Genomic DNA, 13,891 nt, shown 5'->3' with positions numbered 1-13,891 from the left:
TATTTATTTATATATAATTTATTTTAAATTTTAGTTATATATAATAAATATTTAACATGTGCATTGTATAAACTATAATATTAGTATAACATAATTAATATCTTCAAATATAATATTATTTACATATATAATTTATTATAAATTTAAATTATATTTAATACACATTTAACTTATTATTAAAATATTTTATTCATCCTAATTGAAAATACTTTGAGATCAATAGTGCAATTTGAATCCGACTCATAGTTTATAGGTTGAAAAATTATTAAATAGTTAGCATAACCAAATATTCATGATCCTAACTAATTATTACATGACATGTATGTAAGTTTTTTAACTCACTAAAAAATAATTACATGTCATGTAAAGACTAATTAGGATCCTGTGATCCAAGTATCTAATAATTTCTTATATGAATAAGAGTGTAAATAGATTTTTTTGAAGAAAACGAAAGATACATTTAAGTTATAATTAAAGTATATATTTAATTTGTAATTGATACTTAAAATTACATTTAAGAGAGGAGTGAATCTTTTGTAGAAATAGTCTAAGAGGAATGTGCATATAATAACACAACCAAATTGTAAAAGAGTACATATTGTAGTGACAAATCAACAAAACAGGTGACATGGCAAGAAAAACAGTTATTGACGTAAAAGCGTCGTGTTTTGTAGCCCAAAGTTTAAATATTATGAATAGATAAATAGATTTTGAACAAGTTTAACTATTATGGCCTTTTTCTTTATTGGAGAAAATGCCATAGTTGCTCACTGGGGTCTTTTATTGTTGGAGAATTAGAGGCAAGAACACTTAATTATTGAATATTCAGATTAAATTAGAAGCAACATTATCTCCTGACCTTTTGGCCTTCAGATGCAATTCTCTTATATTTGAGAAATAAACTAATGAGCCAAGGATATGAACAAATAAAAAATCATTTCATTGATTAACATATAAGGCCATACAATAAAAGAAAACTTATTTTTACTAATAATGAGTAGTATCAGCGGAATGGCAATGCCAAACTGAAAATAACCAGAGCTTTCATTCTACTAGTAGATCATACTTTGTGTTCGAGGAAACAAAATTGAGCAATTCGGGTTCAACATTTGCTTTTCATCACTTTGGTAGCATTGGATTTCGACTTCTCTTTTGGACTATCCAAATTTGGCATTTCTGACTCCTTTTGCATTTCGTTATTGGAAGGAGCAGGTTGATCTTCCTCTTTTGTGATGGGAACTTCATCATCCTCAGTTACTTTTTGAGACTGAGCATTGTCCCAATCCTCACGAACAATGATTCTATTCATTGCTTCCCAAGTGTGAATGATTCTATCTGGGCCTGGTTGCCAAATAATGTCACCTTCTCTTCTCTTCAGAATGTATTTGAATTGGAATTTTCCGGTAGGTATTTCCTGATTGTATGAAATATGACATCACTCAAAAACTTTTTCATCACAAAACATTTTTCATAGTTTGAAATAATAATAATGCTCACCATCTCTAAAGTCCATAGATGCCCTTCAGACCAAGTCATTGGTATGGCATTCGCAGGGTTCCATGAACCAAACATTGGATCATTACCAACTACTAGGAATTGTTCTCCAAAATTGCAAATGCGATGTAACTCAAATTTGACATTAATAGTCTTTGGTTTCGCTGAACAATAAATAGACCTTTTTAATCTTCATAACTATAAAATATATATTGGAAATAAAGATCCTACAAGATGTTACACTCAAAACTCACTTGGTTGTTCTTGATCAGATTGAAGCACCAAATTGTCCAAGTCCTCCTGCATCATGATACACAAACCAAGATTAAATTTCATCGAATTAACATACCAAACCTCACGACAACTCATTTCCTCTAAACAATTAAAAAAAATGTTATAATTAACCATTTTATGATTTTACAACAAGTTTTTCCAAATAACAGAAAAATGATTAGTTTGAATGACATTCTCTCGAACTCCAAAAAGTGATGGAGAATTTTATCATTGAAAAACAATACCTCCCTTCCTAATGACCAAAAACACATTAGTTAAATACCAAAACATTATAGCAATTAAAACATGCAATTGAAGCAAAGCCAAAATCAAGAGTTAACAAGAAAGGACCACAGTTTTGGATGGCACAGCATGAAGTGGAGAAAGACCCTTGTTTTGGACAAGTTTAGGAAACCCAAAATCGCAACCCTTTTTGTCATTGAGGAAGAAGGAGAATTTTGGGGTGTTGGAAACAAGAAAGGCAGATTTAGGAACATGGGTTCCTAGCATGGCCTTGGAGCAAGAGCTGTTGAGGGCTTCCATCACTTTGATGTTGATGGAGTGATGTTTGATCACGGTCACAAACAAAGGAAGACACAAGTGTTTGTTCCTTTGTAAGTCAGGTGTTGTTGGGAAAGGGAAATTGACAAAGCTTGTTTGTGTGTTGTTAAGAGTAGAAGTGAGGTCTATTTATAATAGGAGTGTATGGTTCTAGAACCATGACAGAAATAGATCACAAATCGAAATGGACCTGTCATGAGCCTATGACTCGACGTGAGAATCTCAACTGATAAACTGTTATTTTGTTTGTGAGTGGCTATAAACAACTCTCCAATGTTTTGTCTGGAAAACTCTATACCACTTGCCTTTGGTTGTATTGCATGTAGGTCATTTAAGGCATGAATACCCTTGAAGATCGAAGGTCAACTTTGAATTTAAAAAACGTGAAAGTTATTTTTTTTATTGGTTTGATTAAGGGTTTTTTTTTAAAAAAAAAATTTATTATAAAAAATATTATTTATTATTATTTTTTTATCTTACAGTATATCAGTTTACGTACATATTTATTATAAAAATAAATATTATGACACGTAATTGTTTGTACCAAAGATATTTTACGATAGTTGGAGATTAGTTTTTTTTTCTCGATAATCCTATATATTAAATTTAATCATAATAAATTATTGAATTCAAACTTTTTGATAACCACTTTTTAATTGCGCTGGAACTTGTTGGTTATTATACTACGTGACAAATATATTGAGTTTAATAGTTTATTAAATTTAGTCATAATCATTAGATAAATTTAAAAGTATCTAAGTGAGTAAAAAGAAAAATATATTTATTTTAAAAAGTTTAATTATGTTTTTAGTCCTCTAAATTTATATTATTTATTTTTTTCTTCAAATTTAAAATTTATATTTTTAATTCTTGTAATTTCAAAAAAATATTATTTTAATTTCTGTATATATTTTGTCCCTCAAACTTAAAATATATGTTTTTAATTTTAATAAATATAAAACTATTATTTTATCTTTCAAATTTAAAATTCATAACTTTAGTTCTTGTAATTTTGAAAATATATTTTTTAGTCTATCATGATCATCAATAGCATAATTGACAATAATATGTTAAGATAATTTTATAATATTAGTTAGTTTAATATGATATTTTCTCTGACAATAATATAATAATAACATAACTGACGGTGTCTGTAACACCCCAATTTTTTTATAAAGAGTATTTTTGTATTAATGGCATTTTCGTATTTAGTAATGGTATTTTCGTAATTTTAATAGAGAAATGAGGGTATTTTTGTAAATTTATTATTAATGGCATTTTCGTAATTTTTAATGGCATTCTCGTAATTTTGTTAAAGTTTTTGGGGTATTTTTGGTTTCTGGAACGGGCCGTTCCAAATGTGGAACGGGCCGTTCCAAATGATAAAATTGTGTATTTTTGGGACGTCCAGAACGGGCCCAGAACGGGCCGTTCTCCAAAGGAGAACGGGGCGTTCTCCTTGCAGAACGGGCCGTTCCAGAAGGAGAACGGGGCGTTCTCCTTGCAGAACGGGCCGTTCCAGAAGGAGAACGGGGCGTTCTGCTGGGTTTTGGAACGGGCCGTTCTGATTTCAGAACGGGCCGTTCCAGTTGAAAATTTTGCGTAGATTTGAAGGGTCCAGAACGGGCGTTCCACTTTTCGGAACGGCCGTTCAGGATAGGTCCGCGAAAATGCCTATAAAAAGGCCCCTCCTCCCTCTCAAATCCTCACACCTCTCATCTTCTCTCCCTTCTCTCTTTTCTTTCTCTCTCTACTTCCTGCTGTTGATGGAAGGAGCTTAGGGGTGGAAGTTCTACCCTAGTTCCGGTCCCGATTTAAGGAGAGAGAAGAGAAAGTTCTGCCCGAATTTTGACTACCGTTTAAGGAAAAAGAAGAGGAGGTTCTGCTCAAGTTACTATTCATCCAGGTACGGGGGAAAAGGGGATTATTTATATGTAGAGTACATGAGGGAATTGGGTAGAGAAAGAATTTCTTAGGATTATGATTAATTTTATAATTATATTAGTTCTATTGAAATTATGTTTGAGGTTTATAGATATGCCAAATTGTAGGAATAATGATCTGGGAAGAAAGAAGAAATCATAAATGCTGTGAACTAGAATTTGGAATAATTATGAATTTCACTGTTATATTAAATTGATTATCTTATTGATTATTATAATTTATTATTGCTATATTACTCGTTAAGAATGGATGATCTTGATATGAATTGCTTAAGGGGTGTGTAAACCCTCATTTTGTTGGGCTTATCTGTTGTGTATGTGATGTGTATGTGATGTGGAATTATGTACGTGATGTGAATTTGAGTTATGAAATGAGAAATGGGGAATGTGATTGAGATGTGAATGAGATGTGATTATGGTACTGATGACCAGGGGTGAGCACGACCCTAAGCTGATGGGTAGCGTGACCTTGGCACAGTATTATGTCAGGGGTGAGCACGGCCCTAGGCTACTAAAAAGGGTAGCGTGACCTTGGCACAGTGTTATGTCAGGGGTGAGCACGGCCCTAGGTTGGAAAAAGGGTAGCGTGACCTTGACATAGTGAAATTTGTGTGGATTATGAATGAATTGTAATGTTCAAGTGGATTGAGATGGATTGATGTAATTGTGAATTGAGATGTGAATATGATGAATGGTTGATAAATTATGATACACACACACACACACACATATATATATATATATAGATAAATGCTTATGAATATTTTATTAAATAATGAGTTATTATGAGATTATATTGTGATGTGTTTGTATGTACTTTGCATATAGATATTTTCTTTTCTCACCGTATAAACTGTGGATATTTTAGGAGCAGAAGATCCAGCTACGAGTGGCTTCTAGGATGCCAACAGTTAAAATTCTGGGAATGCTCTGATAGTGTGACATCGGGGCAGAGGGTTTCTAGGATGAAATATTTATGTGTATTTGGCACTGTAATATTGTTTTGAAAACAATTTGTAAAACTCTTGTGTTTTATGTTTTATATCTCTATTAATGTGATTGTCGAATTTTTATGTGAACCCTTTTACCAACTTAGAAAATTTAACCTTCTTAAATGTATTATAATTTTTTTTATATATGTGTTGGGGTAGTAAGGGTGTCACATTTAGTGGTATCAGAGCAGGCCGATCCAATCGGCCGTGAGTTATGAGTCTACTATGCTTGTTTGGTAGATTAATTATGCTCTTATTTATTTATTTGTGTGCATTGTATTCTCAAGATTTGTCTGATAGACATGATATAATTTGATGATGCTATTTTTTTTTTTTTTATCTTTTCATAATTTCTTATTTGTTTGATACTTTTTACGTAAAAAGACCTTAGATTTGGATGATTTAAGAGTTTACGGTTAATGGAATTTAGGAATCTATAGTAGTAAGCAATTGAATCAAAGGTGGTTGTATTTGAGAATTGGAATTTTGATATTTTGATGAGAGATTGGAATGTTCCTTGAGTATTGGTGCTTGCATGTTAACTTTATGGTTTAGGTAGTATGTAAATTTTATTCTAAGTCCTTTGTGAGCTGTTTTGGAAAGCTTTAATATGAGTTTAAGGTGAAAAAAAAAAAAAAAAATGAGTTTGGAATGGTTAAGATATTTTGTGAAATGTTAGTACACTAATGCTAGTATGATAATTCCTTATGTCTGTTGTTTATTTGATTGTGTACTATTTTCTTAGATTATGGCTGGTAGGAATGATCGTGCAATTGCTGATGCTCTTCAAGCATTAGCACAAGCTGTAAGTAACAACCATAGGACTGAAATCGCTCCTAATTGGTTAGAGCGATTTCAACGAAATAATCCACCTACTTTCCAAGGAGGATATGACCCAGATGTTGCGATGAATTGGCTAATGGAAATCGAAAAGATTTTCAATGCCATGGAGTGTCCTTTCACTCAGAAAGTGAGGTTGGCTACCTTCATGTTGACTGCTGATGCCCATTTTTGGTGGGAAGGAGCACTTCAAAGGATGATTGATGGAGAAATGCAATTGAATTGGGACAACTTCAAGAGGGTTTTTCTTGAGAAGTATTTCCCGGATGATGTAAGAAGCCAGAAAGAAGTTGAATTTCTTGAACTAAAGCAAGGGAATGACACAGTGGCAGAGTATGCTGCAAAATTTGATGCCTTGGTTCGCTACTGTACTCATTACCATGGTGAGGATGGCGAAAGGGCTAAGTGTATTAAGTTCGTGAATGGCCTTCGCCCTGAGATAAAAACAGCAATCAATTATCAAGAAATTTATCACTACCCAACTCTTGTCAACAAGAGTAGAATTTACGACCGTGACAATCGTGCACGTGCTGACTATTACAAGGGAGCTGGAGGTCCTATGCGTACCACAAATTCTAGTGCTTTAGGTAAAAGTAAACCTTACACCAAGTCTACTGGGAATTCAAGTTCTAAGGTGAATAATCAAGATTCGATGCAACGAAAGAGTCAATCTCCAATGGTTGGACAAACATCAAAAGGGGGGAGTGAGGGTTCTGTTCCACGCGATAATTGCTTCAACTGTGGGAAGACAGGTCATAAGGCATATGAGTGTTGGGTACCAAGAGTGATAACATGTTACAACTGTTACGAGAAGGGACACAAAGCTCGGGAGTGCCCCAAGAATAAGAAAGAAACAACAGAGGTTGAAGGGAGGGCTAGCAAGCCTAGAGCCACATGGAGAGTATTTGCCTTGAGTGGTGTTGAAGCTACTTAATCCAAAGATTTCATCCAGGGTATGTGTTTCATCAATGGAACCCCTCTAATTGTTTTATATGACTGGTGCGACTCACTCTTTTATATCACGTGTATGTCTAAATTACCTATTTTTTTTCCTTGTCTTTTGAATTAATAGTAGAGACACCCACTAATGGTTCAGTGATCACTTCTGATGTCTGTCCAAAGTGTCCCTTGACTATTGTTGATAGAGAATTCATAGTTGACTAAATTTGTTTGCCTCTAAGTCAGCTAGTGAGATTAGTAGCTTCCTTGGATTGGCTGAATACTATAGAAAATTCATAGAGGGATTCTCCAAGTTAGCATTACCTTGACAAGTTTGACTACGAAAGGAGTTGTGTTTGTATAGGATAGTAAATGCAAGGATAGTTTACCGGGCCCTTGAGGAAAAGTTGACTAGTACACCTGTTTTAGTATTGCTTGACTGTTGTGGTTTATTGTGATGCTTCTAAAATAAGTTTGAGTGGAGTGTTGATGCAAGACGGAAAGATAGTGGCTTGTGATTCTAGGCAACTGAAAACTCATCATAGGAATTACCTTACTTATGATTTTAAGTTAACGGTTGTAATATTTAGAGACATTGCCTATATAATTATAAGCTTGAGGTATTTATTGATCGTTAGAGCCTTAATTATTTGTTGACTGAAAGAGTTAAGTTAAGTTTAAACTTCTAAGAGGACTAATATTTCAAACTTAATTGTTATTTGAGTAAAGTCATTGTGGTAACCGATATTTTGAGTAGGAAATCTTTATATTTATTTTCCTTTATGATTAGAGATTCAAATTAGGGATTTAAGTTTGACTTATGAGATTACTCTTAATAGTGTAAAACTAGGTATGACTCAAATACTAAGTGGATCGTTGAAAGAAATTGGAGAAGCATAATTAGTTGATTCATTTGATAACAAGATATGAGATTATAGGATAAGGTGATGGATAAGAATTTGACTTAGGTGTAGATGGAGTGGTGAAATTAGTGATCTGATACGTATACCTAGTGAACTTACACTTAGGTACTTAATCTTTAGAGATAACCATAGAAGTAAAACCAATATTGTAGCAGATACCTCGATTATGATGACCTCTGATATATCATTTTGATGATTTAAGGGTTGGATTTGATTGAAGAATTTAGAGACTTATGCTAGATGAGTGAGATTACCCTTAGAAGCATTGAATGGATTATGCTGAAAGTAACTAGTGAATTAATGGATGAGATTAGAGAAGCTTAGGAGTCAGATCCTTTCTTAGAACCAAGTGGAGAAGATTGGTAGAAGTATAGATAACCAATTCTGAGTAGAAATCAATGTTGTTTTGAGGAGCAAGAACCAATTTGGGTGTTTAGTAACCTTGAATTAAGAAAGATGATTTTAGAGTAAAGACATACGAGTGTTCTTGAAATATATTTACGAACTACTAAGATGTATCAGAGTTGCGCAGCGGAAGTGTAGTGACCTAAGGTGAAGAGAAAAGAAATCATATACTCGTGTTTAGTATACAAGAAATCTTTACAAATTTTGTAGCAATTAGACGTCTCATTTTGGAAGTAAGATGGTGAATGGATAGACCTTAATTATAGGTTTGTTTGAGACATTTAAGAGATTGATTTAGATTCCTTAAAATTTACTTGTCTTACCCTTAGATTTCCTTGGTAAAATGAATAGAGTTGTAGGTAGTGAGGTTGCATAAGAATTAGAAGTAAGAAGCGAAGAATTTACCATTGCAAAAATTTCGAGGACGAAATTTCTAAAAGGAGGGAAGAATTGTAACACCCCAATTTTTTTATAAAGAGTATTTTTGTATTAATGGCATTTTCGTATTTAGTAATGGTATTTTCGTAATTTTAATAGAGAAATGAGGGTATTTTTGTAAATTTATTATTAATGGCATTTTCGTAATTTTTAATGGCATTCTCGTAATTTTGTTAAAGTTTTTGGGGTATTTTTAGTTTCTGGAACGGGCCGTTCCAAATGTGGAACGGGCCGTTCCAAATGATAAAATTGTGTATTTTTGGGACGTCCAGAACGGGCCCAGAACGGGCCGTTCTCCAAAGGAGAACGGGGCGTTCTCCTTGCAGAACGGGCCGTTCCAGAAGGAGAACGGGGCGTTCTCCTTGCAGAACGGGCCGTTCCAGAAGGAGAACGGGGCGTTCTGCTGGGTTTTGGAACGGGCCGTTCCAGTTGAAAATTTTGCGTAGATTTGAAGGGTCCAGAACGGGCGTTCCACTTTTCGGAACGGCCGTTCAGGATAGGTCCGCGAAAATGCCTATAAAAAGGCCCCTCCTCCCTCTCAAATCCTCACACCTCTCATCTTCTCTCCCTTCTCTCTTTTCTTTCTCTCTCTACTTCCTGCTGTTGATGGAAGGAGCTTAGGGGTGGAAGTTCTACCCTAGTTCCGGTCCCGATTTAAGGAGAGAGAAGAGAAAGTTCTGCCCGAATTTTGACTACCGTTTAAGGAAAAAGAAGAGGAGGTTCTGCTCAAGTTACTATTCATCCAGGTACGGGGGAAAAGGGGATTATTTATATGTAGAGTACATGAGGGAATTGGGTAGAGAAAGAATTTCTTAGGATTATGATTAATTTTATAATTATATTAGTTCTATTGAAATTATGTTTGAGGTTTATAGATATGCCAAATTGTAGGAATAATGATCTGGGAAGAAAGAAGAAATCATAAATGCTGTGAACTAGAATTTGGAATAATTATGAATTTCACTGTTATATTAAATTGATTATCTTATTGATTATTATAATTTATTATTGCTATATTACTCGTTAAGAATGGATGATCTTGATATGAATTGCTTAAGGGGTGTGTAAACCCTCATTTTGTTGGGCTTATCTGTTGTGTATGTGATGTGTATGTGATGTGGAATTATGTACGTGATGTGAATTTGAGTTATGAAATGAGAAATGGGGAATGTGATTGAGATGTGAATGAGATGTGATTATGGTACTGATGACCAGGGGTGAGCACGACCCTAAGCTGATGGGTAGCGTGACCTTGGCACAGTATTATGTCAGGGGTGAGCACGGCCCTAGGCTACTAAAAAGGGTAGCGTGACCTTGGCACAGTGTTATGTCAGGGGTGAGCACGGCCCTAGGTTGGAAAAAGGGTAGCGTGACCTTGACATAGTGAAATTTGTGTGGATTATGAATGAATTGTAATGTTCAAGTGGATTGAGATGGATTGATGTAATTGTGAATTGAGATGTGAATATGATGAATGGTTGATAAATTATGATACACACACACACACACACATATATATATATATATATAGATAAATGCTTATGAATATTTTATTAAATAATGAGTTATTATGAGATTATATTGTGATGTGTTTGTATGTACTTTGCATATAGATATTTTCTTTTCTCACCGTATAAACTGTGGATATTTTAGGAGCAGAAGATCCAGCTACGAGTGGCTTCTAGGATGCCAACAGTTAAAATTCTGGGAATGCTCTGATAGTGTGACATCGGGGCAGAGGGTTTCTAGGATGAAATATTTATGTGTATTTGGCACTGTAATATTGTTTTGAAAACAATTTGTAAAACTCTTGTGTTTTATGTTTTATATCTCTATTAATGTGATTGTCGAATTTTTATGTGAACCCTTTTACCAACTTAGAAAATTTAACCTTCTTAAATGTATTATAATTTTTTTTATATATGTGTTGGGGTAGTAAGGGTGTCACAGTGTCAAGTTAAAAAATAATTTTGTAGTATATTAATTGGTCTAATGTGATGATTTTACTAAAAATGATACTGATAAAATAATTTGTATAATAGAATAATCAATGACATTGGAGCAGAGAGGCTAAAATTATATATATATATATATATATATATATATATATATATATTATATTTTGAGATTAAAAATACATATTTTAAATTTGAGGGACCAAAAAGATATATGTAGGAGCTAAAAAAATATTTTCTAAAAATTACAAAAATTAGAAAGATAATTTTTGAATTTGAGGAATAATATATATATATATATATATATATATTATTTTAGAGATTAAAATAACAAATTTTAAATTTTAAAGACTAAAAAAATACAATCTCAAATTTAAAAGATTAAAACCATATAAAGCCAATTTTGAAATTATTATAGCAAAAGAGTTAAAAGCATTTAAAGTATGATAACGTAAGCATTTATCTTCGAATTTTCATAAATTCTTATAAAAAAATGTTAGCCACATTTACAACAATTATGAGAGTCTAACTTAATTGGTTTTACAAATGTGTGTGAATTGTTGTAAACTCTTTAATATCAATTTCAATTCCAATAGATAAAAAATAAGAAGATACATTTACAACGATTATTTTGTATATGCAATAATATTTTTTCTGTATAATTTATATATCCATTATATAGGAAATTCATAAATGTAATTATTAACATGTTTCTAAAATGTAGTTGTTATTATTTTTTATATATATATTTTTTTCATATATTCATACTCAACAAATTTACTCATATACTATAAATGAAAACTCTAGTGAGTGGAATACTTACACTTCTCGTTCTATTTATTAGAGATTCTCAAACTTTTTTCCCTATCATTGTGAGGTGCGTTTCACTCTTTCTTCTTGCAACTCAGAGAGAAAAAAAACATCTCTCACACAAAGTAACTTTTGGTAAAGTTATTTCGCTTAATAACTTATGGTGTATATTAAATTTTACTAATAATTAATATATAAAAAATTAATTAATTTTGAAATAAATTATTTGTTAATAATATAGTTGAAAAATTAATAATTTTAAATTATTTAACTAGAATCTTATTGATAATTTACTATATGATCTTGATATTTTGTATAACTAATATCTGGTTTTAAATTTGATATGAAAATATTATGATATAATTAGATAAGGTTTTAAATTAATATTTTATTAATAGTTGATAATTAAAAAATTAAACAAGAATAAATATATTTTTTGAATTTTATATCTTAAATTTAAGATAAATAAATATATTAAGTTAATTAATAATTTATTTAAAATGTTAAAATTTAATTTATAAGTATGTAATAAATAAATATTTATAATTTTATAAATTATATTATCATTATAAATTATAAAAATAATATTTTAAAAAATACAAATTATTATTTAAATTTTTTAATTTATAATAAATAATTTAAAATTGTATCATAATATTAATTTTAAATAGAAATAAGTAGATTGTTAATTATAAAAGTAAGTATATTTATAAATAAATATTAATTAAATATAATATAATTATTATATATTATTATATTTTTATAAAAACTTAGATACACCGGAATAAGAGAGATTCAAGGATAGTACAAGTATGAGATTGTATAATTGAGGATGACTTAAATGAATTAATTTGTACTACATATACTCACAACATGCATCTACTTTTCGGTAGCTTATCTCATCAGAACTCTATAACTAAGCGTGCTTGACTTGGAGTAATATAGGGATGGGTGACCTTTTGAGAAATTTATCAGAAATTGTGCAAGTAAGGACAAAACACGCTGAAAAATGAAGTGTCATGAAATAGAACCCTTGAGAGGTCAAATATGAGCAGTTTCTAGAAATTGTGCAAGTAAGGACAATAGAACCCTTGAGAGGCCAAATATGAAGGGTATTATATTAATAAATTTATTAAAATTAAACAGAAATATTTTAACGGTTTATCCGTCAGAATCACATAAAGATTTTCAAACAATTTCTGATGGATATATCTGTTGGTAATTTCTGACGGATATATCCATTAGTAATTTCTGACAAATATATCTTTTAGAAATTACTGATGGATATATTCGTCAGAAATTTCTGACAGAGTAAATTGTTTCCGACGCCCCTTTTTCTGACGAATTGGCATCTATCAGAAATTCTCTATTTTCGATGGATATATTCCTTTTTATTGATAGATTATGTTCGTCAGAAATTTGCATTTTTCTTGTAAGTGAATTCTTATAACAACACCCTTCTCCACTGTTCTTTATATCTATTTATTTGTTCTTGAACATGTGTATCTATTATTTTATTTTTTGACAATCTCATTTCAAAATCAATCCATGCATTCATGCTAGTAATGTGCTCATCTATTATTTCATGGCTCTTCAACTTAGCATTAAGATTTCTCCAGTCTCTACTGCCTTAATTAGCTAGTTTACTTGTGCAAGAAACAATATTATTAAACAATTTGCAACAAAAATAAAAGACTATCTAAATATCTAGAATAAATTAGCCATCTTCTTTCATGTTTCTCTCCATTAGGCAATTTTTGAGTGTATTTGATGAAGAAAAGTGCCTAGAATATTTATTCTTTGAAAAATCTATATCATTAGTTATTTTAATAAGGCCTTTTTCTACTAATATGTCATTCAATTTTGTATCAATATTCTCCCATTGACTTAGATCATATATATTTCTAAGAGTAGAATCATCTACTCTTATAATTTTCTCCTTGTTATCATGAGTTTGAGAATAAGAATTATCCTCTTCATTAACTACTTCTCTATTGTTGTTTTCACCTATATCTATATTGTTATCTTGTTCATTCAAAGAGCACCCACCAATATTTTCTAATTCTTTTTTGTTGCTTATTTTTTATAAATTTATTTGTAGCTCCTTTTTGTGATTGAATTATAGCCTTGACTTTTCTCTTTTTTTTTTTCTAGTTGACATATTCGTATATTTTTATACAAAATTAAAAATTATAATATATAACACTAAATATAAGTATATAAAATAAGACTAAGTTAAAACAATAAAACCCAATTGTCAACTACCAAACTTGATTGTAGTATTTATCTTGAAGTCTCAAGTCTCCTTTTGCCTACTT

At 31.3% G+C, this 13,891-nt stretch overlaps 2 protein-coding genes across 3 annotated transcripts; one reads left to right on the top strand and one right to left on the bottom strand.

Moving 5' to 3' along the window:
* Positions 1 to 919: 919 nt before the first annotated feature.
* Positions 920 to 2,439, bottom strand: LOC109788416 (uncharacterized). Of its 2 annotated transcripts, none has more exons than XM_029269249.2 (4): positions 2,122 to 2,439; positions 1,749 to 1,794; positions 1,498 to 1,658; positions 920 to 1,414 (listed from the first exon to the last, which is right to left on the bottom strand). In XM_029269249.2, the coding sequence occupies exons 1-4, from the start codon at positions 2,308 to 2,310 to the stop codon at positions 1,103 to 1,105; spliced, it is 708 nt and encodes a 235-aa protein (XP_029125082.1). In that variant the 5' UTR covers positions 2,311 to 2,439; the 3' UTR covers positions 920 to 1,102. The 2 variants fall into 2 exon arrangements, with proteins under 2 accessions (XP_029125082.1, XP_020202725.1); XM_020347136.3 differs by having other exon boundaries at positions 2,119 to 2,438.
* A 101-nt stretch (positions 2,440 to 2,540) lies between these two features.
* LOC145956914 (uncharacterized) lies at positions 2,541 to 7,154 on the top strand. Its single transcript, XM_083072794.1, has 2 exons — positions 2,541 to 4,234; positions 6,009 to 7,154. Exon 2 carries the CDS (start codon positions 6,012 to 6,014, stop codon positions 7,035 to 7,037), a length of 1,026 nt encoding a protein of 341 aa, XP_082928920.1. The 5' UTR covers positions 2,541 to 4,234; positions 6,009 to 6,011; the 3' UTR covers positions 7,038 to 7,154.
* The last annotated feature ends 6,737 nt before the right edge of the window (positions 7,155 to 13,891 follow it).

This window comes from Cajanus cajan, chromosome 4 (genome assembly GCF_000230855.2).
Source record: "Cajanus cajan strain Asha chromosome 4, NIPB_CcT2T_4, whole genome shotgun sequence".
Lineage (NCBI taxonomy): Eukaryota > Viridiplantae > Streptophyta > Magnoliopsida > Fabales > Fabaceae > Cajanus > Cajanus cajan.
The sequence above is the reverse complement of the archived record's forward strand: the minus strand, read 5'-3'. Positions and strand labels throughout refer to the sequence as shown.